The sequence below is a fragment of the Aythya ferina genome (genome assembly GCF_964211825.1).
Source record: "Aythya ferina genome assembly, chromosome: 12".
In the NCBI taxonomy this organism is placed as follows: Eukaryota; Metazoa; Chordata; class Aves; order Anseriformes; family Anatidae; genus Aythya; species Aythya ferina.
The window spans coordinates 14048106-14074281 of record NC_140308.1 but is presented as its reverse complement, the minus strand read 5'-3'; the positions used below and the strand labels follow the sequence as shown (position 1 = coordinate 14074281).

Genomic DNA, 26176 nt, shown 5'->3' with positions numbered 1-26176 from the left:
AAGATATAATTTTTTTTTTTTTTTTTTTTTTTTGAATATTGCCAAACACCCGGCCTTAATGATACTGTGTACCAACCAGCTGTCACACTCGTCAGTACACCTGAGTAACATGAAGTACGGCATCGCCTGTAACCTTTGATACTGGATGTGTTTGCGAATTTGTAATACGAAAATTCACAGCTGTAGGACGGTGCGTTTCTCCCTAACCCACCCAGACCTCACCCCTCATGCGCTACCTGCCTTTCCGCCCTAGTTTTACACGCAAACACCCCTTACTTCGGCTTCGGGCCCCGTCACGATCTCACGACCGTGGCTGCAGCCGCGTGAGGCGCTCCCCTCCCCACGGCGCGGCTGAGGCGACGGCCGGGAGCCGCCACCGGAGCCCGGGGAGGGGGAAAGGAGGAGCTCGGCAATCCGCGCTCGGGCTCTCCGCGCTCGGCTGGTGACTCCTCGCGGGGGCGGGCACCGTGCCGGGGCCGGGCCGGGGCGGAGCGAGCCCTTTTCAGCCCGGGCGGCCCCGCTGGGCGAGAGGGACGGGACGGGACCGGGAGGGGGACGGGGCGCCGCCGGCTCCCGGCCGCGGGGTTATGCGCTGGGGTAATGGTGCCGCCGGCCGGCGCTAGGCTCCTCCCGCGCCCGGGAGGGAGCTCTGCCCTCAGCATCCTCCTCCTCCTGCTGCTGCTCTGCCCCGGTGGCGGCTGCCTGCCGAGCCGCCGGCCCGTGGGGCCGCCCGTGGTGCTGGGTAAGAGCCGGGCTGAGTCCCCTGTGGGGTGGTGGTGGTGGGGTTTTGGGGTCCTCGCCGTGAACCGGGGCTGGGGCCCGGCCCTATGATGCTCTCCGCCCGGCCGCTGGCTCCTGGGGGGCTGCTTTGTGCCCCTGGTTCCCCTCGGGGTTTGACAGGAGCGAGAGGTGGGGCTGGGGGCAGCCGTGTTGCATCTGGTGGCACAGAGACTGGTGTGGAGTGCTGGCCTGGGGGTGCCAAGTCGTTACTAACAGATACATAGAAAGCCTTCTTGTAAGTCTGGAGTAATTACTTTAGCCGCCCTCTGTGTCCATTGGTAAGAATTGTGAGTAAACGTTAGAGTAATTTGCCTACTGATAGTGTAGTTCCTAAGCATCCCCACTGATCAGGTGCATGTGGTGATATTAATGTCAGTAGTCAGTCCTGTAAGCGGATGGTCTGATGATGATAAGGAGGAGAAGAAAATGGTTAAACATTGAGAGACAGAGACATCCTGTTTGGTTTAAGCTCTATTTACATACAATAGCTTAGGTTCTGTTGATTTTTTTTTTTTAACTACTGTTACAAATTTCCAATGGAAAAGGGTAAATGCTGAACAAGAACTTCTTCAGAAGGCATTGTTTATCTGCCAAGCATCATGTACAAATTCACAGATCTTCACAGGTGGCTGAGCTAACTGAGAGGATGCAGATTTGCAAGCAGATTTGCCGTAAGAAGAAGCAGCAAAAGGATTTCATAAGAGTCTGGAGTTAAAATCTGAACACAAGTCCTCTGACTGCTGTCCCTGAAGGCTAGGTGCAATCTTTTATGCTGTCTCTCCACTCTGTAACACTGGGTTTCAGCAATAAGCTTTGGCACTTCAGTGCAAGCTTCTTCCTGATGAAGAGAACAGTTTTAGTTGCCCAATATTCAACTCTAGGTATGAAGGAATCAAGGAAGATTTAAAAGTGATTGGGATAAGGGATACTGAACATAGTAGCGTCAAGTTCTAGCTGATGGATCTATCATATGCGTATACATTACCTAAGAATGTTTTTTTAAAAAAAAAATAAAAAATGGTTGACCTATTTTTCTCTTCATAAGAGAAACTCTGGGTAAACTATGTGTGGCTGACCATGGACTTATCAGTGAGTGCAGATTTTCTTGCTGTTAATTTTTATCAAACATTATAGAACTTGTATCTTTTACTATTCTAGCGTCTGTTCTAAAATTTACTCTTTTCTGCTGTCCAGTCCTTATCTGTCCAGAAAACGAAGATTCAGTTGGTGTTAACGTAAGTTTTCAGGCTTGTTGGTACATTTGGGAAGGTAGGTGCTCTTAGGCAGTCACTTGCTGTAACTTATGTTTGCAAAATACCATGGGGTTTTTGATGCGTATAAATCAACGTCGTTGTGAAAACACCTGCACCAAGAGCTTAGCTTCAATTAGACATGACATGGCAAGTGAAGGTCAAGCAAATAAAGGAGGAGAGGAAGGAGTGACTGTTGGTCACTCGCTGGCCCTGTATGAAATGTTGCCATCCTGATTCTAGTTAACTTTTCATGACCTTTTCTTCACCCTTCTTGCGTATGTGACATGTTAAGATAAGCTTTTTAGGAATTACTGCCATGAGGATGGTAGGAAGATTTAGGACAGTCATTTAGGGAGGCATTCTAAGTGCTGGCTTAGCAGAGGTGTTTGGGAGAAAGAAGGGTGGAACAAAAAACACGCATTGCCCTGGAATCACAAATGCAGGAGACTAAGGTGTATGCAGACTGCGTTAAATGGGTTGTACAAGCCTGGGGTGGTTTTGGAGTCTCTATAAGATGATTCTTCTGATTTATCAGGCTGGTATCTAGACCTTCAATTCTTCATATGCCTTCAATTTTGAACATATTTGTATTTTGTAGTAAGTGTGGTGTCATGATCTGCACGTTTGCTCTTGGTCTGTTTTTTTTTTTTTTTTTTTAAATCCTCTAAGCAGAAAAAGGAGTTTGAAGTTTAGTCTTATTCTGTTCATGGCAAGTTGGCCATCTGGTCTGAAGGAATGCGTTTAAAGGAAGGTTGTTAACATAATGATCGTTTCATAAATGTTTTAGACCAGTGGTGGTCATAAGACCCAGTGTAACTTGTTTTCAAAACTTTCCTGTAATGACCAAACTTGCTGTTGCAGCTTGTGCTTACTCAAGTAATGGAGAAGGAAGCAGAGCAGTAGTCTGCAAATATGGGACATTGCTTTTATGTGGTTAATGTCATTCTGCTCCCCAGAAAATAGCAAATAACTCTTCAGGAAGTCTCTCAAATCTTCAAACAGATTAGCTGCTTGGATACAACCTTGTAGATACCCTCAGATGGCTGCTGAGATTTTCTTTCTGCGTTGATGACAGATCTCAGATTCGTGGAGCTACCTAACTGGCCTAAGTGTGGGTCTGAGAAACAGCCAAGCCAATCTAATAGTTCATTAGTGCTCTTTCTGCTTTTATTGTGCCAATGTATTGGCCACTTTGTAGAGTCATTTGTCTGCTAAAGCAGGAGAACACTAACCTGCTGAGGAAGAAATGAGTAATTTTTGTAGCTGAATTGCCTTAATGAAGGAGCTGGCACAAGGAATGCGGAGAGTGGCAATGCTCTGTTTAGATTAAGATGTTTTCTAAAGCTGGTCTGTGCAGCATCAAATGGTGTCTTGGTAGCAGGAGTTATTGTCTGAACATGAAATATTTCTTAAGATCATGTTTGTACATATGAAAGAAGTAAGACTAGGAACCAAACTGATGTTGGTAGTAATTGATTGCAAAAAATCTCCAATGCAATTGGCTCAGCTTTCCCTGAGATTTAAAATAACACACCAAAGTGTATTCATATTGTAGTGAAACCAGGGAAGAATAAGGTAAAAGTCAAAACTCAAAACTTTACTTCCCAAGCCCTGCCTGAAAGTGTGATATCAAAGACAATGTTTGCTAAAATCTAAGACGACTGTCTTGGAGTTACTCCCTCAAGTGTTTTGGGGGAAGAGAGATCTACTTATGCTACTGAATTCTTTCTTTTTCCCAAGTGTTCCTATTCAGCCAGGCTGATATATTCATCCACAAAAATTTCCTGTAACAATGAGGACAGCCTACTTAATACCTTTGCTGTATTGACAATATCGATCTCTGAAAATAATAATTTATTCTGTGCCAATGTTTCTAGATACCTGCTTCATGTTCACACACAATTATAATAATCTTGCGCTCTTTTATCAGCTGGGTTATGTATTCAACCCACTTGTCTTCTAGTAAGACATTCCTTTTTTCTTTATTACTGTTCTTCCCACCTCATTTTCTCACATAGTCCATCCACAGTCACTATGTACTATGCCTTATCAATTTTGGGGTCGATAACCTGTCCTTATAAGATCAGCAGTGGATTCACTGAACTCTTTACCTTTTACAGCTGACTCAACACAATTACTATATCAATGTTCTGATACCCTCTGCAAACAATTTGTTAGGTACTTGGCTAAAGTTTTCTAGAAAGATGCCTAAATGAAGTTCGTTAATAATTGATTTACATGCAAAAGAGGTTTGTCTGAATTTCTGCTGACTGCTAATTAAGGGGCGTGTGTTTGTATGGTCAGCTGCCTAATGTCAAGAGTGATTTAACTGTTCATGCCTCATGTGATCTGAGGTATCTAGAAGTATCATGTGAGATCTTGTTTGCTTTCTTGTTCCTAATTTTAAACAGAAGCCTTTTTTTTGTGGAAGTCTATCACTGAGTCTATAAGCAACTTCGAGGCATTCTCCCTAGAGAACTGCAGTCAGTTTCAAATGAATTTTCCAGATAACTTGTTTTGAAGGAAGGCTAATTTCTGGAACTAAAAACTTCTCAGTTATTTGTGGAAATATTAGCTAGTAAGAAAGTTCTGGTATTTATCCAAAGGCATATCCACTTAGATAAATGCAGTAAAAAAAAAAAAAAAAAAGTACCAGCTGATAGCCTCTTCGTTCAAAGCTGACTTCTCAAATTTTTCAAATTTTCTAGTTACCAGATTGGAAAATTTGGGGAAAAGGAAGTATCAAGGAAACTTAAAATCATAAAGGATTATTCCTTTTCTTTATGGTTTTGTTGACTGTTCTGTTTCCTGAGGGGTACTGAGGCAAGTCACTTTCCAGAGTGCAATTTACTTATTGTCTTCTACTGGGAAGTCAATCAGCACTAACTCTTCAGCAGTGTTATAGACAGGAGTATCAATGTATCCTAAGGTGGTTGTTAGAATTCTTAGATTTGGAGTTGTATCCTCTTAAGCTCTCATATTTGTGAATGTGCTTTCCATAAAACTTAAACAAATACACATCACGGAAGGAGATCTACTAGTTTCCTCAAGGAAGTTGAGGCAAAAATCAATGAAGGATATCATAACATTGGAAGTTAATTAGATTCATAAATGTATTAGAATGAGTTCTGTTGGGATTATAGCCTTTGCGAAAAGTGAGAGTAATGCTAGAACTTACAGATCATCAAACCTAATGGAAACTTTTTTTCTGCCCAATGTGAAATCCCTGTTTGTTTCCAAGTGTTGCAGTTTATTAGTTAACACCTGCAAATTAGGGAAGCAATGGTACTACTTGAGATCTTTTTCTGAATGCTCAGTTTTAACTAGTGCCAACGTATTTTGCAGGACTTCACTTGCCAGTTATCTTATAAATTTATGGAGTCGGTCTGTGGGCCTTAAAAAGTAAGAACAGTCAGCAATAATTCTAGCAAAAAGGCCTGGAAATGCTACTTATTGGTAGGTACGAGGATGATGACAAAAAAAATACTTATTCTGCCCACAGGTATTTTCTGTGTATGATCTGAAAGCAAAGGGGATTTTTTTTTTCTTTCCTCTGACTGCTTTCAAATTCCATTTCAGAAAAATCAGAAAGGTATGTCCTTATCCTACAGAATTCGCCTTGTGTGAGCTTTCTAACCTGTTACTTATCAAAAAGTCATGAAGTGGTTTTCCAGCCAACTGTAAATCATTAACACTGTTAAATTGTGTGGGGTGAAGACTGAAGGTATTATACACTTCTCTTTGTAATTTGGAAAGTCAGAATTTGCCTTTTGTTCCCCATAGCTTTACTACAAACCCTTTTTAGCTTGCAGGATATACTTTTGAAAACAAAACACCAGTTGTGAATGTAGTGATTAGCAGATGGACAATATGAAAGCGTAAACCTGAAAGGAGACTATGTTAATACCTGCTTTATAAACAAACAGACATCATACCTTCGTGTGATACTTCAGCTGTAGTACTGTAGCCTGGCACAGGTAGAACATGTCCGTTATCTTTTGTTTAGGATTACATAAAATTACCATGTCTGTTAACTCATCTGTTCTCTGTCATCTTGTGAGCAAAAACCAGTATGTAATGATTCTCATCTTTGTGGTGGACACAAGAGCACAGCCTGTTTCATCAAGAAGCTTGAGGATAAAACATTCTAACCAAATTAAACTTGCAGTTAATCTAAAAGCACTCTGGTAACTCCAAGGGAGACTTTATGCAGTTTACTGCTTTCAGTATTCTTGTTTGTAAATGTATCTCTATTTTAATCTTTGGAGTTGTGAGTCTTCCTACTCCAAATGGGTGCACTTATGACTATTTAAGTGCTGTTTGGAAAAGTTCTTAAAACTCTAAATAACATTCCAGGTGTTTGCCTAAGCTTTTGAAAGGTATCTTTGCTGGAAGAACTTGATTTTTACTAAAGGAAAGGAGGTTCCAGGATAGAACAGAATGTGACTCGTGTACTTTGTTTTGCTTCAGAACTGAACACAAAATCAACCTGTTTTGTCCTTGGCAGGTCTGCTGCTGAAACTGGCCAGCCATGAACGTTTGATTATAAATAGAACTACATTCCGTTCTGTTTGTAATTGAGAGCACTGATACAGCAGCCAGAACAGGCACGAGATTGTTGAACTGGCTGTTGCCTTATACTTCTATAAGTAATAACTAGACAGTGTTTTGTGAGGTTACAAGACTGAACTGCAGTAAACTTTTTCTAGGGTGTGATGCAATGCTACAATCTTCCTTATTATGCTTTCCAGTAAATCAGTGTCCTTGAAATATGACCTAAATATAACTGTAGTCAGCTACTGGATCTTTTAACATTTCACTTAAGAGTACAGAAATAAAGATGTGAAACACCTAATGAGAAAGCGGGGGCAGGCAATAAAGAAATCCTGACGTATATATTGTGGTGGGCCACAACCTGTGGTGGCTGAAGGTAGGAAGAGTGTGGTTGTCACCGTCTGTACTTAACCTGAAGTTCCATTCTTTTTCGGTTTTGCAGTAAATGTCATTGAAACCATATCTTGCTTTCTAGCTAAACTGAATGTTCCCCTAAGAGATACAAAGCCCTGGCTAAATATCAGCATTCTGTAAGCCTTAATTGTTTTTGATAAAATTCCTTACTAAAGGGGAGAGAGGAGGGAGAGCAACTGTATGGATAGGCCTGCATATAAATCGTCAAAATGAAATATTGACATGTAAATAGGATCCAGCTGTGTAAACCCACAAAAGGTACATGTTGGGGGAGGGGTGGGAGGCAGTGGGCAGGTGGGAGAGGGGAAGAAAGGAGCTAGAAAGGAGCTGAAAAGGTGGAAAAAATTGTAAGAAGTACCCAGCTTTTCAGTTAATGCAGTATTTTCCCCTTCCCAGTCGGGGGGGGGGGGATTTGTCATAAAATATAAGTTTATCTCTGGGGACTGGTTGCTGACATTTTCAGTGGTACTTTTAAGCTTAGGAAATTCTTACTTCAAAATTAGAACTGTCTTTATTTTGTGTTTAAAATAAAGGAAAACAAAACTTAAAGGAGTATGGGCATTTAGCATATGATAAATTAAGAATAGTGAACTTTGGAGAAGGTGCAAATATAAGATCCTTCCCTCCAAGTATTCCTCCCTTACATCAGTAGTGTATTGAAACACTTAAAAAGACCAAAACTGCGGCATCCAAACCTGACTCATAACAACATGTAACTACACATTTGGATTAGCACAGTAGCCAACTAAATTTAGTGTAATAGAAGTGCTGTAGGAGGTGATAATTCCATTTAAGTTTTACTTTCGCTTTTGTGTCAAATTCAGTTTGCAGACAACTCTTTAGAAAGAACAGAAAGATGTTCAATTGTATTACCTGCAGGAAAAAAAATCCTGACTCAGTTTTCATTTTTAAACATGGATAATTCTGGCAATGTCTGAGATAATGTGTTTTTCATACCTGTGGCTTAAGCTAACCTGTTCCTATACTGTCTGTTCCTTGAAGTTAGGAACTATTCATCCAGAGTTATCGTACATGGTGGCTCCCCAGCTCATGTTTTCATGCTTTTTTTTGTGTGTGAGAAACTAAATTTCTTCTGTGGGAAATATGTATGCAATGCTTCCTTTAACTGAATAAAAATAATTACATAACTGTTACATCTGAATGCAGTGACACTGGATGTGAGGACTGCAGCATTACAATGTTAAAACCAAAAATGTTATGCCCTTTCATTTTACTGTCTCCTTATATCTTTCAGTTCCGGGGGACTTAGGTAATCAGCTGGAGGCAAAATTAGATAAGCCATCAGTAGTGCACTATCTCTGCTCTAAGAAGACGGACAGCTATTTTACACTCTGGCTGAATTTAGAATTGCTCCTGCCTGTCATCATTGACTGCTGGATTGATAATATCAGGTAAGGCCAGATATGTTGCTCTTTGCAGTTACCCTCTTTCCCTAAGCTGATCTGCTTTGTACAGAACTGCCACCTTAAGTTTCTTTCATTGATTCAGTGAGAGAAATGACTTGGATTTCTGCTAGGCAGAGTAACAGGCTGAACTGCAGGATGTGGCTCTGTTGCATGTGCAGTAGCTCATCATCCCTGAAGAAAATGAGATTCTTAGTTTCTGCCACCTCCCTGTACTACCAGTTACCACATGTTGGCTTGGGCACTTACCAGGCTTCTGTAGGCTTATCTAAAGCAGAACATTTGCTGCTGTTTTGATGAGTTACTTAAGTTTTGATGAGTAAGTGGGGAGGAGGTTCATTGGGCAGCTGAGAGAGGCAAGATAGGAACGTGAGCTTGCACTTTTCCTGGCAGTATGTCGTCAGAGCAGTTTTGTGGGCAGCTGAGGTGCCTGGGATCCTTTAAGTGCAGTCTGGAAGTTTTACCAGAATTACTTTGGCTCTACTAATTGTCAATACTTAAAGTTTATGGGATATTTTATCATTTATTGCTTCATTAATGTTCATGTAAAAATCATAAATATCTGTAAGGAAAATAAATATTTATCTTGTGCAATTAAAAAATACTATATTGGCATGTTTCTCTTACATGAATGTATTAAGCTGGTTGGCAGTATAACTTTAACATAGCTTTATAGAGTTGATCACTGTAACTATAAGTTATGGATTTGGCAGAAACTCATTGCATGTGAAAGGCCCTGACATGGGACTGAAATCCAAAATCCCTTTTTCCTTCTTGGGATGATGAAAAATCACAGTATTGCAACTAGAGATTAAATCTTTCTCCATAATGAAATTACTGCAACTTCTTATGCTATGGAAAGACAGCTTTGCAGTGCCTCCTCAATAAATATTTTTTGCTTCTCTTGGTTAGGCAGAATCCCCTGTGTCTTTTCTATGGTTTTATGGGTGGTAACACTGAGTATTCAAGGAAAGAGGAGTATGAAAAATGTAAAGGCTTCCAAGAGTAGTGTATGAATGCATTCAAGAATGCAACACCATGTGAATGTGTATCAGCACTTTAAGTTGCAATTAGGAATTCAGGAGCCAAAGCATGACTGCATTTGTTTGGAGTGTACTAAAACTGATAAGCTAGAGTACTTGCTGGAGGTCCCAGGTTGTGTGCATTGCAGTATTAACTTTGACATAAAAGGACGTAAATTTTTTAAAGATGCAGAGCAGAAATTGACATAAAGGCTGTTTTTATCTTCTGTTTTGAAATCCATTTGCAAGAATGGGAGGAAGGGCATCTTGCCACTGTGCTGTGACATCTTAAAAATAATCTGTCACTCACTTTCCATTTTGAACTTTGTGTGGCCTCAGAGTAATTTTTGATCTTAGCCTCTTCCAAGTAATGTTATGTCTCCAGCAAATCTCTGCCTGTAGCTTTGTGAGTACTATAAACATATGGACCCAAATATATTCTATAATGTAAATAGAATGCCAGAGGGATAAGTCACTTGGTTTCTTAGCTGAAAACTTTGATTTAAAAATCTTTCTAAACTTAATGTTCCTTCTGTCAAAAATAACACTTTGTATCTTTCCTAACTAGCTTTCATTGTGTTACTTGTATATAGAAAATTGATTCTGCATAGCTAATTAGTAGCAGCTTAGCACTTTCTTTTGAAAGACTAAACAGATCTACCACACAAAGCAACAAAGGGGAAAAACAAGAACAGTGATTGCAGAATTTCAATTTTTGTGCGCCACTGGAAAATCAATGTGAAGTTTTAAATTTGATGCTTTACATTCTGTAGCCTGGGGAGGGGGAATTATCTAAAAACCACTTCATGCCTACATGTGTTACCTGAGGTATCAATTGTTATTAGTCAAAAAAATAGCAAATGCTTCCTTTTGCTGGTAATTAAACACAATGAATTATTTTTAACTAGGGGAATTCTTGTTATCTTTTTTTTTTTTTTAAAGGTATTTTATCTTCTACTGCTGCACCTTTTGTTCTTACATTCTTGACAAGTTTTCTCTATTTTGTGGCTTGATGCAAGGTGAAATGGTGTAGAACTATACTAAGAAGCTTATGTTGTTCTGAAATAGAAGTCTAGGCATAATTCTGTATTCCAAGATTAAAAGAGATTCCAAGATATGCCTTATATGCTGAATCTAAAACTAAAAACTAATTAGAATAATTGTTTACATTGTAAAACCACTTAGCCATTAGAGTACTCTTATGTTTGCCTGTGTTTTTTTTTTTTTTTTTTTTACTTCTGGGTAATAGCACTTAAAGTTCTTGTTACTGCACTCAGTGAAAGACCTAACGTAGCTGAGAGCTGTCATGTGGTAATATGACATGCTTCATGTTTCTTTTTTTTTTTTTTCTTCCAGGCTGGTATATAACAGAACGAGTAAGATAACGGAACCACCAGATGGAGTGGATATCAGAGTCCCAGGCTTTGGGCAGACATTTTCTTTGGAATTTCTTGACCCAAGTAAAAGGAGTGTTGGTATGTAGAAGCATATTTGAAATGCTTTGTCACTTGTAGGATTTCTAGTATGTCTTTATATAACAAACCACTGAAATTTGACTTCAAATTGAGTTCTATTTACAGGTAGAAATATCTTTTTTTTTAAATATATATATATATATTATTTTGTAGTAGAGTAGTACATGGTTCACTTGGCTTTTCAACGTTTTTATTGTATACCTTTTTGTCCACTGTTTGGCCTGATGGGTTGAGACAAGAAAACTTATTTAGTCTTGTGCCAGATTGAAGATCTCTGGATAAAACTTGAGTAGGCATGTTGAAGACACTTTTAGAAAATGGGATGGATTGATTAGAAAATTTTGGGAGTGAAGCTTGACAAGCAAAATACAAAATAAACACTTCTTCAGCTTGGTTTTGAGCATAGTGTTCTTCTTGTATCGAGAATGAGGTAATGGACTTGGGGGACGTGGGATCACTTTGCAGCTCCCTGTCTCTTGTCAGTGCCAGAATAATTAAAGTCATGCTGCAAAAGATTGCTGCATTACTGTGTTTGGTTGCAGTTTCTTTTTTTTTTTTTTTTTTTTTTCCCCAGGAGTCTTTCAGAAAATACTGGTAACCTTATGTGAGAAGTTGTTAGCTGTGGCTAATGGCTTAAGTAATTTAATAGCCAGTAATGTACTGAGCTTCACTGTAGAATGGTCCCTGTTAAATTGCATGCATTTCTTTTTCTTTTCCATAGTGAGCTGTCTCCAAAAGGGCACTACTGTGCTTGGTGATCTTCACTTCATAAACCGTTATAACTAGAACAGGGCCATATTTAAAACTGCCTCTGTCTGTTTCAGGGACATTCAAGCATTCAAGACTAAGGATTGAGGCATTGCTCAAAATGTAAATATGGCTGTGATATTCAACAGGATGTTTTGACATTTCACTTCCTAAAGTGTTACTAGGTGCCCTTAATTGTGGTAATACTTGCATCCTATGTTTCAAAACCTGTAATACATAACATCTTAACACAGATACTTGCAGTCAGTCTGCGAGTGTTTCCCTTCTTTGCTTTTGAAGCTTTACGTTCTGTCTCAGTCTGCTAACTGATGGATAGGAAAATAACTTTGGGTAGTTTCTAGTTTTGCCCTGGGGTATGCTGTGAGCTTTTTGTTTCTAATAATTGATACAGAATTTGCCAACATTTATGAATGTATTATATGCCACAACTGAAGTCCATCTGCAATCAACATAAGATAGGACTGTAATGTAGTAATTTCCCTTTTAAACAGTTCAAGGGCCAGTTATGCTGAGGGAAAAGTTGTCCCTGCTGTGTATGACATCTTTTGCTGTGGCCAACTAGGAAGAATTTTTTAGGAAGAGTAGTTTTTCTTTTGGGGGACAGTAAGCATAACTCATTTTGCTTAATATGCAGCTTTTTAGATTGTCAGATTGATTAAAGTTAGGGTTTTAATGTCTATCAGTCTATAGAGTTGTAGGCAATGCATCCAGAACTCACATTGTAATTGTATGATGGCTGCTTCTAATGCTGATCTCTTCACTGTTATATTTCTCTGATTTTATGTCTACAGGCAGCTACTTCTATATGCTGGTGCAGAGTTTAGTAGACTGGGGCTACACACGTGATGAAGATGTAAGAGGAGCACCTTATGACTGGCGAAAGGCACCAAGTAAATTTCTTGTTTGAACAAACTTTCTTGACTCTCCAAGCAAGCAAAGAGTTTTGGGTCCTGTCCCCTCATCCTAGTTATAGTATTATACTTAAAACCTTCTTTTTAACTAGTTCTTAGGGCCTTGGTATCCCTAGACTCTGATGAAAGCTCTGTGGTATGGTCTTTTTTTTTTTTCTCTAAATGATTTGCTACTTAAGATTTGCCTAAAAAAAAAAAAAAAAAAGAACAACCAAAACCCACCAAATTCCACAAAACCACCCCTCCCCATCGTGCATTAATAATGGAATTTCCAAACTCTACATTATCAGTCTTCAGAAAGAACTTTGCTAAGGGTATCACTTTGCTGATTCTGGTGTCACACCAAGTCTAGCAGAACTGCCTGAACTATATCCTGAGGAATAAATTGTATTTAGTGTCCTTAAAACTGAACAATGAGAGGTGCTGCCTACGATTTTTAAGTTTGTTTTTATGTAAGTGTTAGAACATAGTACTTTTCATCTTATTCTATTCCACATTAGCACAAGTGGTTTGTAGATTCTTCATAGCTTGTGAAGCATATTGAAGAAATAGTATATATGTTTTATTAATACTAATATTCTAGTATCAAGTTTGCTTTGGCCCACAAAACTGAAGCATGTAACCCTGGCATCCAGGAATACTGCCTGAAGGAAAATCAATAACGATGACTTTTGTTTCTGATGTGACCGCTTTAAATTTCTGTTGCAGTTGACACATAGAATTGGTATCTTATTACAGGGTTATAGAAAGGTATTATTGATTATTTTTTTTCTTTCCCCCTCTTCATTTTAAAGCTCATTTAATTACATCTAATAGAAATGAAGTATACTGTGCCAGCAGGAATCTGCAAAGACTCTTATTTAGGGATAACTTTGCTTATAGAAGATGTGTTGTTAAAAGGTTCATGCGTACTTTAAAAGACTGACCTTTATTTGTACTTTCATGAAATGATGAATCTTCCTGGATCTACAAAACTGTTACATTTTTGGGGAAGAAAAAAAATATAATTCATAGGAAGTTCAGATTTTTTTTCCAAAACTCTGCATTAGCACAATTATTTTAGACTCCAAATGAATTCCACTGTTGATTTTTTGTGGGAGGAAAATTAGCATTCCATCAGCATGGGATATTTCCCAGAAAATCTCATCTTAAATTTATTTTAAAGGTAGGAAAAAATGGAGTAATGTTCTAAAATATATTAGTTTCTTCCTACTTCTATGAAACAGTCCTAAAACATCAGCCTTTCATAAAATACTGATGTAAAGATGCACTGGTTTTGATTTGCTTCAAAATATTACCTTTTAAATAATTGTGTTGAAAGATGGCAGCGACAATTAGTGATTATAACTGTGTGACCTGTGTGTTTCTCCATTAGATGAGAATGGAGACTATTTTGTGGCCCTTCGCAAGATGATAGAGTTATTGTATGAGCAGTATGGAAGTCCTGTTGTTTTAATTGCCCACAGTATGGGTAACATGTACACCCTGTACTTCCTAAACCATCAGACTCAGGAATGGAAAGACAAGTACATAAAGGACTACGTGTCGTTAGGTGCTCCCTGGGGAGGAGTGGCTAAAACTCTCCGTGTGCTGGCTTCAGGTAGGTAATTTGAAGGTTTGCAGTGCATTTCATAAGTAGCATGAAATACACTAAATGGTTTACTGTAAGACCAGAGGATGAATGTAGAAGGTACTATGAAGTTAAAATATTTTTTGTAAGTGGTGGCAAGTTGATGTCTCAAGTCATGTGGCCAGACTATCTTTCCATTCATGGGAATAGACCAAGTTTTTACATCCCTTAATTAGGAGCTGCATCCCCTCTTAACTTTTCAGCAGATGATACAAACAGCTGCTGTTTGACCTGCTGCCTCTTATTTCTGTCACTTCTGCCTGCAGCCTGCCTGTTCTCTGTCCAGTATTGCTAAGCCAACATGGACTCTAGAGCATTCAGTAGTTGCCTTTGATTAAATATCATACAGCTGCTTGATATGAACATGAAGGGGAACTGGTACATGCAATGAAGTGGTGTGGTGCCCAGAGCACAGATGCCTGCTGAAGTTATAGCTTGGTTTAAAAAAAAAAAAGTCTTTCACTATGCAACTGCAAACAACTGAGAGAAAGCTCAGTTACCACATCATGTTACACCATTACTATTTCACAGCAAAACAACGTTATTGTGTTTTTAGCATTTAATTTGTAGTGTTTCTGTCCTGCTGTTTCTTTGCTTTTGTTTGGCTAGCTTTGGTTATTGGTTGCTTCCCAAACAAAGCTGACGTCAGAAATGGGCTTCATCAAAATGCAGAGCACAAAGCAACTGCCAGCCATGCATGGACAAATCAAAAGAATGCTTTGCTTAGCAAAGGAATTTGATTCTGAACAGGAATGCACAACTCAGTTATTTAAAATATATATTTATAGATATATTAAATCAGATGTTTGTATTGAGTTGTACATTGTTTACTCTATTGCAGTGGCACTGTAAGATACGATAAAAATAAATTGACTTCCTTCTTTCCACAGGCTTTGTCTGACAAGCTTGTATGCTATAGAAAGGGCAGAAAGTGAGCAATGTTAAGAATACCTTCATAAAATTTGAAAAGACTATGCAATTTCAGTCTCGGATTCCCTTTGAATTAAATTTCAGTGCTTCATATTTTGTCTATCCATTATAATGCATCTCATCCAAATTAGCTAGCTACATACATCTAATGAATAGATTCTTACTAAAACATAATCATCTCTTAATTTGTATGTCTGTAGTATTAAACTTCATGGTTTGGAGCAGAAAAGTCAAGATGTAGGAAACTTAAGAGGCATAGTATAGTATAGAGGCATCAGAATGCCCATTCTTAGGCTAGTTCTGTCTCCTAAACATTTGTAGGTTAAAAAAAAAAATCACCACCATCAGGTGTTAATGTTTTGATTACATTAGTCTGGCATGTTTCTGAAACTATCAGGATACTGGCATGCAGAAGAATTGTTGCTTTAGCAGAAGTACTGCATTCCTGGAGGAAACATCAGGCAAGCTTTGTTCAAGCAAAAAAATGCATTCTGTCTGTTCCCATTCCTGTTTATAGTATGTTAATGGCTAGGACTTGATATTAAATCCATGGTTGTTATCCAAGTGGCAAGCAGCACTCAAGTGGAAATTTACTGTCTCTAGATCTGTGTTGCTGACTGCTACATATTTAAGTGCTTCACAGGATTGGTATTTTTATTATAACAATTGTATTGCCAATAAAGTGAGGATGCTCTTCCTGTTTTACATACGGCAAGCATAGATGCAAAGTTCACTTGTTCTTTTTTCTGATTGTCAGCTTGAAATGTTGACAACGTTGTCTTTAGACCTAATATTTTATATACCATAATGTCGGTGCCTGCTGGTGTTAAGTGTGGTCTTGACCTTATAGTACTTCTGCACTTCAGGAAAAAGTGTAAGATTTGACAAGCAATTCTGAAAGAAAAGGCTGGAGCAGAGTGTCAGGTTCTGTACTTGTTTATTTCAAGTAGAATAAACAACTTGGTAGACTTCTCTAATTTTTAGGTTTGTAACTCAAGATTTTATTGCTGAAAACTTGCATGTAGTATTTGGTATCTTAGTGGTGAGTGTGCACAGCTAAGTATTTACAGCACACAGTAATGTGAAATGCATTTAAGGACTTCTGTAATTCTTGCTGTGCTCTCTTGAGTTTCCCTTCTATCTGTTTCCCAGGATTATTCTCGTAATGTCTCCATGCAATCCTCCTGAAAATGGCAGTAAATACTGTGCTTTAGCTTGTCTTCCTGAACCGACAGTGCCACCTTATGGAATTGAAAAATACATGCTTTGGTGCTGTTTCAGGAACAGCAGTTTTGGTATTTTGATTTTTAAGGTTCTGTTGACATGAATAACGACATGCTGTAACTACTTGAACCTAATAATAAAAAATCAGATTCAAGTTTCAGCTGACAAAAGAATTGAGGTGTGCTAGCCACTGTGATAGAAAATAGGTCAGATCAGTCACCATAAAAAAAAAAAACAACACACCTCTGATCTCAGAACTGTTTCAAAAAATAAAATAAAATAAATAAATTCCAGTGATTGCTATGCATACTATTTATTAAGTGGCTTTTAATTTGGGGGGAGAAAGACATGAGTAGTGGTTACAATCTGAAGAAAGCATATAAGTTATAACGTAATCACATGTTAATTTGATCCATCTTTATATATTTTTCTTGGCAGTCTGTTCTAGTCTTGATGTCAACAACAAAAAAATATTATTCTTCAAATGTTTTGATCAAACACTAGTATACTGTATTAAACCTAAATGGGATAAAATTGAATAATTTTGAGGCTTATTGGGTGTATGATAATTTAAGACCTTTAAGGTAGCAGTACTCTTGGTTTGTCAGTCATTCATAGTCATTAACTTGTACGTAAATTTGTAAGTTATTGGAAGTTTGCAGAAGTTGATTGCTGAGACAATCAAAAAATGAAAAACTTCTTCAATTTTCAGTGTAAGCAAAGGGAATATTTTTTGATTTATCACTGAGTGGTACTAATTGCTTCTGGCTATGAGGTCATGCACTGTCTTATGTATAATGTAATTTTACCTCTTTTTTTTTTTTAAGGTGACAACAACAGAATACCTGTCATCAGTTCACTCAAGATTCGAGATCAGCAGCGATCAGCAGTTTCCACAAATTGGATGCTCCCCTACAACTACACATGGCCTCCAGATAAGGTCTTTGTAACCACACCTACGGCCAACTATACCCTTCGGGATTACCAAAAATTCTACAGGGACATCAATTTTGAAGATGGCTGGCTCATGAGACAAGACACTGAACCCTTGGTCTACCAGATGAAACCACCTGGTGTGCGCATACACTGTCTTTATGGTACTGGCGTAGAAACACCGGATTCCTTCCATTATGAAAGCTTTCCTGACAAAGAGCCCAAGATTATTTACAGTGATGGGGATGGTACAGTAAACTTACAGAGTGCCTTGCAATGTCAAAAGTGGGTGGACATGCAAAAACAGGAAGTGGTGGTATTTGAGCTTTCAGGAAATGAGCACATTCAAATGCTATCAAATGATACTACTATCTCTTATGTGAAAAAGCTGCTTTTTAATTTGTGATACCTTGTGTTGACAATTATTTTCCTCACCTGTGATGCCTTCCCTTAAGTAAGGGAAATGCCTTTTAATCCCTTGGTATTTAGTTATTTGAATTATTTATTTTGTTTTTTTTTTAAGGTTGTGTTCAAGAAGTTGGTTGGTGTCCTAAATGGTTGTCTCTGATGTATGTTCATGATGCTTCATGGTGTTTTCATATTTTGAAAACCTGGTCAAATATGCATTTTGGTGCCTCCAGTATTGTGTCCAGTATTCATACAGACCTTCATTTGGAGATTGTGCAGCCCCTTGCACGTACTACATGATTTCTCCTTTGTGTGGCCTTTTAGGGTTAGGAGTAGGAGGGCTGGGAAGGATTGCAATCTGACTCCCATGAAACAAGGGAAGGATATTAATAACTTGAGAAGCACAGCAAATTCCTTCTAAAGGGTCTTGCATATTCTGATCCACAGTTCCCACTGCCTTAGTTTGTAAATGTACATATCTACTAGGTAAGATAGACAGGAGGTTTGCCAGGTACTGGATGACCTTTTGTCATATCCAGCCTTTCTTTTGTTACAGCTTCTTGGGGAAAGATAATGTGTTAATTATTTGAAGGTTCTCATTAGGTACTTTTTTTCTTAAGAAAGAGGAAAAAGTTGTTTGCTTAAAGTTGTTTGCTTATTGACTTCTAGAGCCTAATGACTTAATCAGGAATCTGAGGATTATTATCCTGGTGCATTATTATCCATGAAGGAAAGAAGTTCAGCTGTGGCTGGGGCTTGCAATACCCTTCTTTAGCTGTGTAAATTCTTTAGCATGTAAAGTAAAGCTAATACAATTGAGTGCAGGCAAACAATACATATGGTGCAGAATTGCACTTCAGGTTGCAAAAGATCTCCAGTAGTGGAAATGATAATGGATGGTGGGCATTCATTAAAATGGAAGATGAAACGGCATGGAGTGGAAGCCAGTGTAGCACTAGTATAAAATACAAGCCTTGTTCTCAAATACTTAAGCTCTTATTCAGTTACTGGACAAGCAGTGGTTGGATCAATGTTGCCCTCAGTTGAAAAGGAACTTCAAACTTCAAAACGCAATCTATGGGAACTGAATTTGAGTTATATAATTGCTGTTTTAAGAAGGTGAGATCTCAATTTCTGTTCCTTAACTGTTTAGATAATTGCCAAACATGCAACTCTGTTACTACAGTACTGTTTTATTCAGTGTTTAGAAAAAATATTTCAGCTTTGAACTACACAGAAATGATGGCGTAAAGGCCGTGGTATTTATAACCTTGATTATAGAAGTCCCACTGGAAAAATGTCACTGGAAGATTCTTCTTGCTTGCTTTAAAACTAGCCACCCAGTTAGACTCTATTTAGTTCTCAGAAAACAACTTTGAATGCTTTCAAAATGCTACGTCTTCCAGGAAAAAGGAGTTCTAAAAACTCATGAGAAGCATTAAGGATTCACTACTTATGAAACTGAAGTTCTCTGAAGGGTAAACTTTAACTATTTCTGTAGCATGCATAAAATGCTTACTACTATCAAATATAAGAATAAGGTATGTTGAAATGACAGGTTTGAACTCTTATTACCGTAGGAAATATTTTTGGCACAAGAAGTAGGTTTAAAGCTTTAAATTTAATTTCCGAAATGATTTGTAAATCCAGAACAACTCAAGCTAGGGTCATGGATAAGCTAAATATCTTCCTAGGTTTCTAACTTGCTTCTGTAGCTTCACTTTTCCCCTGCGTTTTTCCCTGTTACTTTGGTTGAGGGAGAAGACACTTTTCTGATGTTAAAAATGGAACGTGTATGTTGTCATCAGTTGCCTGGGAACCTATATTTCAGCAGCTATATTGTCTGGACTTCTCCAGAGAAACTACTGTGCTGTCCCGAGCCACTTAAAACTGGTTACTGCTGAAATGAGGAGGGGTGGGAAGCAGGCAGCACACAAGTCCTTCAGCCAAGTGTTCTACTTTGTGCAGGGCTGTCAGCTGGTTAAGCTTCAGGCTTGTGTTCCAAGACTGCTCAAAGATAAAGCTCTTCCTTGTGGTCTGACTCAATTTGTGAATAAATTGATATGTTACTGGTTTGCAACAGAAAGAAATTAGACAACAGTTTTTCACAATTTATTTCTTGCTGAAGTAGAATGCCTGTCAATAAGCACTTGAATGAGTGGAGCTGGAGGCTGTATTGCAGGCCACCAACATCAGCATCAAGGGCTGAGAAATGAGAAAGGGACGTAGGCAAACAGTTCTTAACCTCATCTGGAGAATGTATCTAAGTTTCATTTAGCTCCTTACCTGTTTAATTAATCACATTCTCAGACTCATACCGAGAGTTAAGCTTAAAGTTCCAAAATATGTTGTTCTAGAAGATGCTTTTCAAATTTTAATATTTCTCTTTTGGGTACAAAAAAAATTCTTTTCTAGTTTTTGGGATCTAGTATTGTTTCTGAAATCAGTTGACTACATCTCTTGACCTGAAGACTTGTAAACCATTAATCTATATCCTTAGCTTTCCATTAGTGGACAAGTCCAACAGTGTCTGTGCTTGTGTCTTGTTAGCTATTCTGGTAAAAATGTTGAATATGAAAGTTTTTCAGGCCTTGGTTTTGGCTTCCTGTTTGTTACTATGAAATATTGTCTGAGAATGTGCACACTTAGCACAAGCACAGTGCTTCTGAGTTTGATCTGATGGTTCTACAGACTGTAGCTCTGTTTTGTGTTCAGAACCTCTGATTTTTTTTTTTTCTGCCAAACTATCTTCAGCCCTTTAATTTTCTGTTTCTTGCATATTGGGATAGACTTATGGCTGTGAAGTGAATGCAGCAAGCAACATTACTCTAATCACTGAAACTGAACAACTTCACTCAGCCCTTTGAGAAGTGCTTACTCAGGCATATTCCTCTACAAGGCAAGAGTATTCAGCATTCTTCATAGGCTTGCTACTGCCATGTAGCACTTGAGCATTCTAGATTTTTGTAAGAAGAATTACATCTTAAAGGGAAGAGGGGAATGTGAAAGTTCCTTAAGAGGAGTAATTCTGGTGCTTTGCCACATTGCACAGTTCAAAACTTTGATTCTACTGACATGTCTTTGTTATACTGAACACATATGGATCATGTCTCTCTCTTTCCATAACTTATACTATGTTTTATTCTTCCAGGATATTTTCAGAAACCAAAAAATATTCTTGAGGACCAAATATGTTTATTTTTGACAATGTATAGAAAATGCTGAAGGGACTTTCAGCTGTCGTTGTAATACTTCTGAAGTGGCTCAGAGTCACTATGTGATTCTGTTTAAAACACAGAAGGCTTCAACAACTAGCAATAATTGCAAAGGACTTGCAGACCAAAGGAAGGAATGTTTGATATTAAGGTAGTTCTTGGAGCACAGTGTGTTCGAGGCCCTCGTAAATTCAGGGAATGTTTGGCAATGACTTTGCTGCTCTACATTTAACAGTATTTTGTATGGAACATATTCTGAGACCTAACATTTTATATGCCCTTTTTGTGTATGAATGCGGTCAATAGATTTTGAATATTTTACTGTTATACTTTGATAACATAATAAAACTGATCTAATACAGCCTGTGTTCTGTTGTGAATGTCTCGCCTCTCAGATACGAAGTTAAATTGCTGTAGTTCTTTTATTCAAGAGATTCTCGAGGTATCTCACTTTTTCACATTTGTTTCTTAGCTCGTCTTCCAAATACACCTATTGTCTTCTGATGTTATGTCTTCCCCTCAGCACATTTAAAGCTCTCTTGTTAATTGTTCTTTTGTGATGTGGGGCTGAAATTACTCAATTCCTTTTTGCTTGCTTCTTTCTTGTTCATCTTCTAAGCAATAAATGTTCTCAGTATGCTCTATGCTTCTTTTCAGGTCACCATTTTGAGCTTAGTTCCTCAAACTTGAAATGTCCCAGATGCTAGCAATTGTCTTTATACTGTTGGCTTCCAAACTGATGCACAAATCCATGCAAATTGCCCACATGGTTTCACAGTTGCATAAAACCTTTTTTGCAATTAAAAGTGCACTGTGGTTCAGTTGTTAAGTTTTAAGCATAGGGAATAATTCAGCAGGGCAAAAAAAAAAAATCAGAAGTTAATTATTTATGTTGTTGAAGTGTTCTAAAAGTTTGTTGGGCAAGCGTAAGTCTGCTGGTGGCTTGTCAGGATGCCTCACTGCCCTGTGGTATAAGGAGACGGGGAAAAAAGGTTAGTCCTAAAATTTGCCTTGTTAGGGCTTTTTTCACATGGTAAAGCCTAGTACAAAATGAGTATTAGGAAGTGCTGCTCCTCTCAGTGCCCTAGTCCCTGGGAATTGGACATCTCATCCCATTCCAATTTGTTTATGCCTATGTTATCTTCAAGATAAGGTGATGTCACATGACTTCAGGAGGAAGGGGAATGTGGCCTTCTTCCAGCTCCCCATTAAAATGTGGAAAATCCTGTATTACAGCACTTTGTTAATTCTTAGAAGAAGCTGGAAAGTAGAAGCAGAGGCTGAACCTACATGGGGGTGGTAACAGAATATTGATGCAAGACCTAGGTTGTCATAGATCTTTTAAATCAAAACCTTGTATTTACAGACTACTTGATGCTATTCTCTTGTGCAATCTCACATACTTGCTTTGAGGGAAAAACAGTTTTCAAAAATATGCTGAATTTCTCATTTGCTTCACCTAGTTTAATGAGAATTAAATCAAAATATTCCGCTCCTGAATCAGCATCCTTCAGGCAAAAGTGCAATGCAGTATGAGCCAAGGAAATCAAAGAAGTTTGTAAGTTATGTTTGACCTAAAATATTGGTGTTAAGCTTGTCTTAATGGTTTGTCTACATTTAAGTCACTTGCCAAGGTGTAACACCAGAGTTCCTGAGGAGAATCTTCTAATACTGCTTCTCCAGTACTGTTCACACTTTGTGACCACTTAAGGGTACTCAATGTAGCTCAGTTTTACCTCCAGCTAGCAATCATAAATATAACTTGTTATTTTTAGAAGTGTTTCTGAATATGGCCGCCAATTCTTAAATTTAGAGTTTTAATTGAAGACTGCATAATAAGTTATAGGGGCTGTGAAGAGCTACTGCTAAAAACAACAACAAAAAAAACAACAGGTCACTTTAAATGTAAGGGTTCTAGAAAGCTAAACTATAAATAAAATATTCCTGTGGCCTTGTAAGATGTTAGTGGCTATTGTTATTTTACTGAACTAATCCATTTTTGCACTTTGTCATGTGGATGCATAAACACTTGACCCAGTTTAAAGAAAGTCAAGAAAAGCAAGTGGAAGAAAAAGTCTCCTTGTGGAGAAAGGATGTTTAGCATGAAATAGCATGTGTGTTAATCAGGGCTCAGAAGCTGCATAAGTGGAAAAGTACACTAAGATATAACACGATAAATAGCATTAACAAAACCAAGTCCTTAAAGAAACTTGAAAAATAAAATCTATCCACGGAAATGAATTCAAAATGCAAACAAAATACATTTTGTTGCCTTTAAGGCAATCCAACTAGAAATTTAGCTGTTTCTCTTGCTGGTTAAATATTCCAATAGCCCAATTTATGCAATGACTATTAGTTTTGATAGAGTTAATGAATTTGAGGAAGTTGCGTATTATGCATATCCTTACCCAGTCTTTACAACCACTGTTAAATGGCCCATTCCTGCAGTGCACCTACAGATGGTTGAGCCTGTTTAATTGTGCCTTTTCTTTATGCTCAGCTATTTCAGTTTCTCATTCTGCTTTTGACTTACTCCTCAACAGTAACATCAACAGTAACATGCTCTTTGTCAAAGACGAACGTGGATTTTACTAATGCAGTGGCCGTCCAAAGGCAGACTTTCAAGGCAAACAGATTTCAAGGCAAATTACATTTTCTCAAAAAAGTGATAAATGTTAAAGTTTGGGTGCATGTTCTAAGCCTATGAATCTGATAGCTAACTAAGACTTGAAACAAACAAGCAAAAAAGTAACTATTCTGAACAGTAAAGCCAAATCACAATCTATTTTGTTTGTAATCAAAGCTTGCAGGGAAAAAGGCTGAGAGGCTGCTTCTAGTCATTTCCACAACAGTCATAATCCTGTCTTTGCTGGTAACTTGCTACAGTGCTTTGAGAAGAACTTGACAGTCAGTTTTATTTTTTTTTTGGCTTTCTGTTTTTCAGGTCTATATTAAACTTAGGTGATGTTTATACAATGCTTTAGAACATGCTACTATACTGACTCCTAAATGCTTAAAAATAACTCTGTATTTCTTTCTCTAACCGCATGCAATCGTAAAACTTGCTTCCAAAGGCTGAATTTGTAACAGAAGAAAATGGGATGTTCTCAGTGGACAATAGCTTTTGAGCATTTTGTTTGTTCATTTAAGTCTGTTTTAACTACAAGGACATAGAAACATAATGGATTTTAATTGGGGAGCAGGAGGGGGATTTACAGAATACTCAATGATACCATGATTCTGAGTCTGTAACTGCTTTAATGAAGTCTCATGGAAATTTTTAGAAAATAGTTCTACTTTGTATGGAAATACCTGAGAAATTTGATGTTCAAACACTGCATCTAGAATCACAGCTTTCCTCCTGGGATATGCTGCTTCTTCAGTTAAAATTCTGTGTGCCAGGGACTCTTAGGCCATCAAAATCAGTATTTATTTCATTCCTGGGGAACAACAATAGGATTTAAAGATGAATGGAATGCTGTCTGGAATGCAAACCTTGGCTATGGCTTTGCAGTACAGATATTAACGGAGCCACTAGAGGGAGGAGTATCTCAAAGAATGGTCAGTGGGGTGTCCTGGCTATGGATGGCAAAGCTTGGTCACGGCAGTGAAAGTGAAGGGAGAAGTAAAACATTCCCTTTCCAAGCATGATGGAACCAAGGAAATTATCACCTGACCTGAATCTATTTTATTTTAATGACAGATTTATAGCATTTTCTCTTGCTTCTTCAATTTCCCTGTTCTCTGTTAGAAAGGGGTGATGTAGGAGAATGCAGAAAACTCTGTAATATTGGGGGATGTAAGCAGAGCTGAAGTGTCTTATGTCCTGCAGAAATCTTTCCTATACTGAAAAAAAAAATCGGTTCCTAAGAAACTGTATTAGGAGGATTAATGCTTAATTTGTTCTGATGTCATTTCTTTCAAGACTGGATGTAAGTGAGGTTCGCTAATAAGATACCCTCAGTTCACGGAAAAGAACTGTGTGTACAGCTTGAAGGCAGCTAGCAAATTTGGTTCATTTCACATCTGCTAGTTGTTTTTTTTTTTTTTTTTTTTTTTTTAAATGACTTGAGCAGCTAGAAGTGACTGGAGTATGCTTTTAAGTCTGAGCGTGACGTGATACTGTTTTTTGAAGTAGTTAAAGTAGCTAAAATACGGGAGAACTCATGTATACAGATGCTTGGCTTTGTGGTGTTCTGGCTCAGATATATTGTGATTTTCTTCCAGAGACTTTTGAATACCTTTTGTTTTATAGTTTTGCTGTACAGATTGGCTGTTTTAAAGACAAAAATAAATGATCCTCATAAACATAAGAAGAATTAGGACTTTACAGTTTGGGTTGAATTTACTTGCTTTTGGGTGACTTTCTGGTAGACCTGTGGGCAAATTACTTAAAAATGAAACCATGACTCGGCTTGGGAAATATGTCATTATATGTGGAAAAGTTCAAATTATCCAGTTTTTCTGCATGAATATCAACTCTTTCCAATTTACATTTTTGTCTGTGAAAGCTCTGCAGACTTCTCAGGGTGATATAATGCAGCCTTTAATGGCTTATATTAAAAATTCAGTAGAGGGCACTAGTATATAACAGTTACAGGATTTGTTGGTGGTAATGTTGAAGAGCATGTGTGCTACTTTCACCTGAGAAGTCCAGGCAGGATTACATTGAAGATCTGAGATCTGCAAAATATGTGCTGGTTTTGAGCATTTCTATGCAGATTCTACTCTTAGAAGAACTTCAAGTAGACAAGAATTGTTCTATCTAGATGTAAAAGGCAAGAAATTTCAGCTTGATTCAAACTCTGAGTGAAAGAACCTGAGGCAAGAACTATATGTCCACTCCCCTCTACATGCTTGCATTAAATCCAAAATTGAATGTTGCTGCTGGAAGTCCAAGCAGAAGCATGGCAGCCGTTCACCAACAACAGAACATACATCTAAGCTGCTAAATTTTAAAGATTTGTTATCTGTCTATTGGGCACATACTTCTCTATCAACATATATTCTTTTTTCAACAACTAGACGGAGTATCTGTATAAATGTATTTCACAGTACTGTATACTGAGTATAAGGGAAAATATTAAAAAATCTGTGAATGCAGCTGGATCTGTTTTCTTACTGCGCAGCTGAACAATGGACAAATCTCAAGTACCTCTAAGTTTTCACTTAACTTTTTACCACTGACTCATACTTAGTAACATTTCTGGGAAGGCAGAATTATTGACCATACTG

At 37.9% G+C, this 26176-nt stretch overlaps 1 protein-coding gene and 1 long non-coding RNA gene across 3 annotated transcripts in view; one reads left to right on the top strand and one right to left on the bottom strand.

Annotated features, from left to right (window-relative positions):
* Positions 1 to 26176, bottom strand: part of LOC311443437 — a 139722-nt gene that overhangs the window by 46989 nt on the left and 66557 nt on the right. Inside the window, exon 6 of one of the 2 annotated variants that reach the window (XR_014697271.1) lies at positions 1239 to 1618. The exons of the other annotated variant lie outside the window; for it this stretch is intronic. This is a non-coding gene — a long non-coding RNA (uncharacterized lncRNA). Of the gene's footprint in view, positions 1 to 1238; positions 1619 to 26176 lie in introns of those variants that run through there. 2 annotated transcript variants of the gene reach the window in all.
* PLA2G15 (phospholipase A2 group XV) lies at positions 536 to 21302 on the top strand. The gene is made up of 6 exons (XM_084533598.1): positions 536 to 742; positions 8257 to 8413; positions 10804 to 10922; positions 12482 to 12580; positions 13977 to 14201; positions 17213 to 21302. The coding sequence occupies exons 1-6, from the start codon at positions 601 to 603 to the stop codon at positions 17722 to 17724; spliced, it is 1254 nt and encodes a 417-aa protein (XP_084389724.1). The 5' UTR covers positions 536 to 600; the 3' UTR covers positions 17725 to 21302.

Excerpts from the sequence above, each read along its gene's own strand:
- PLA2G15 (XM_084533598.1), top strand. The coding sequence starts at position 601 with ATGGTGCCGCCGGCCGGCGCTAGGCTCCTCCCGCGCCCGGGAGGGAGC. Across the intron at positions 10,923-12,481 it reads CCCAAGTAAAAGGAGTGTTG|GCAGCTACTTCTATATGCTG; the intron begins GTATGTAGAAGC and ends TTATGTCTACAG. Across the intron at positions 14,202-17,212 it reads TCTCCGTGTGCTGGCTTCAG|GTGACAACAACAGAATACCT; the intron begins GTAGGTAATTTG and ends TTTTTTTTTAAG.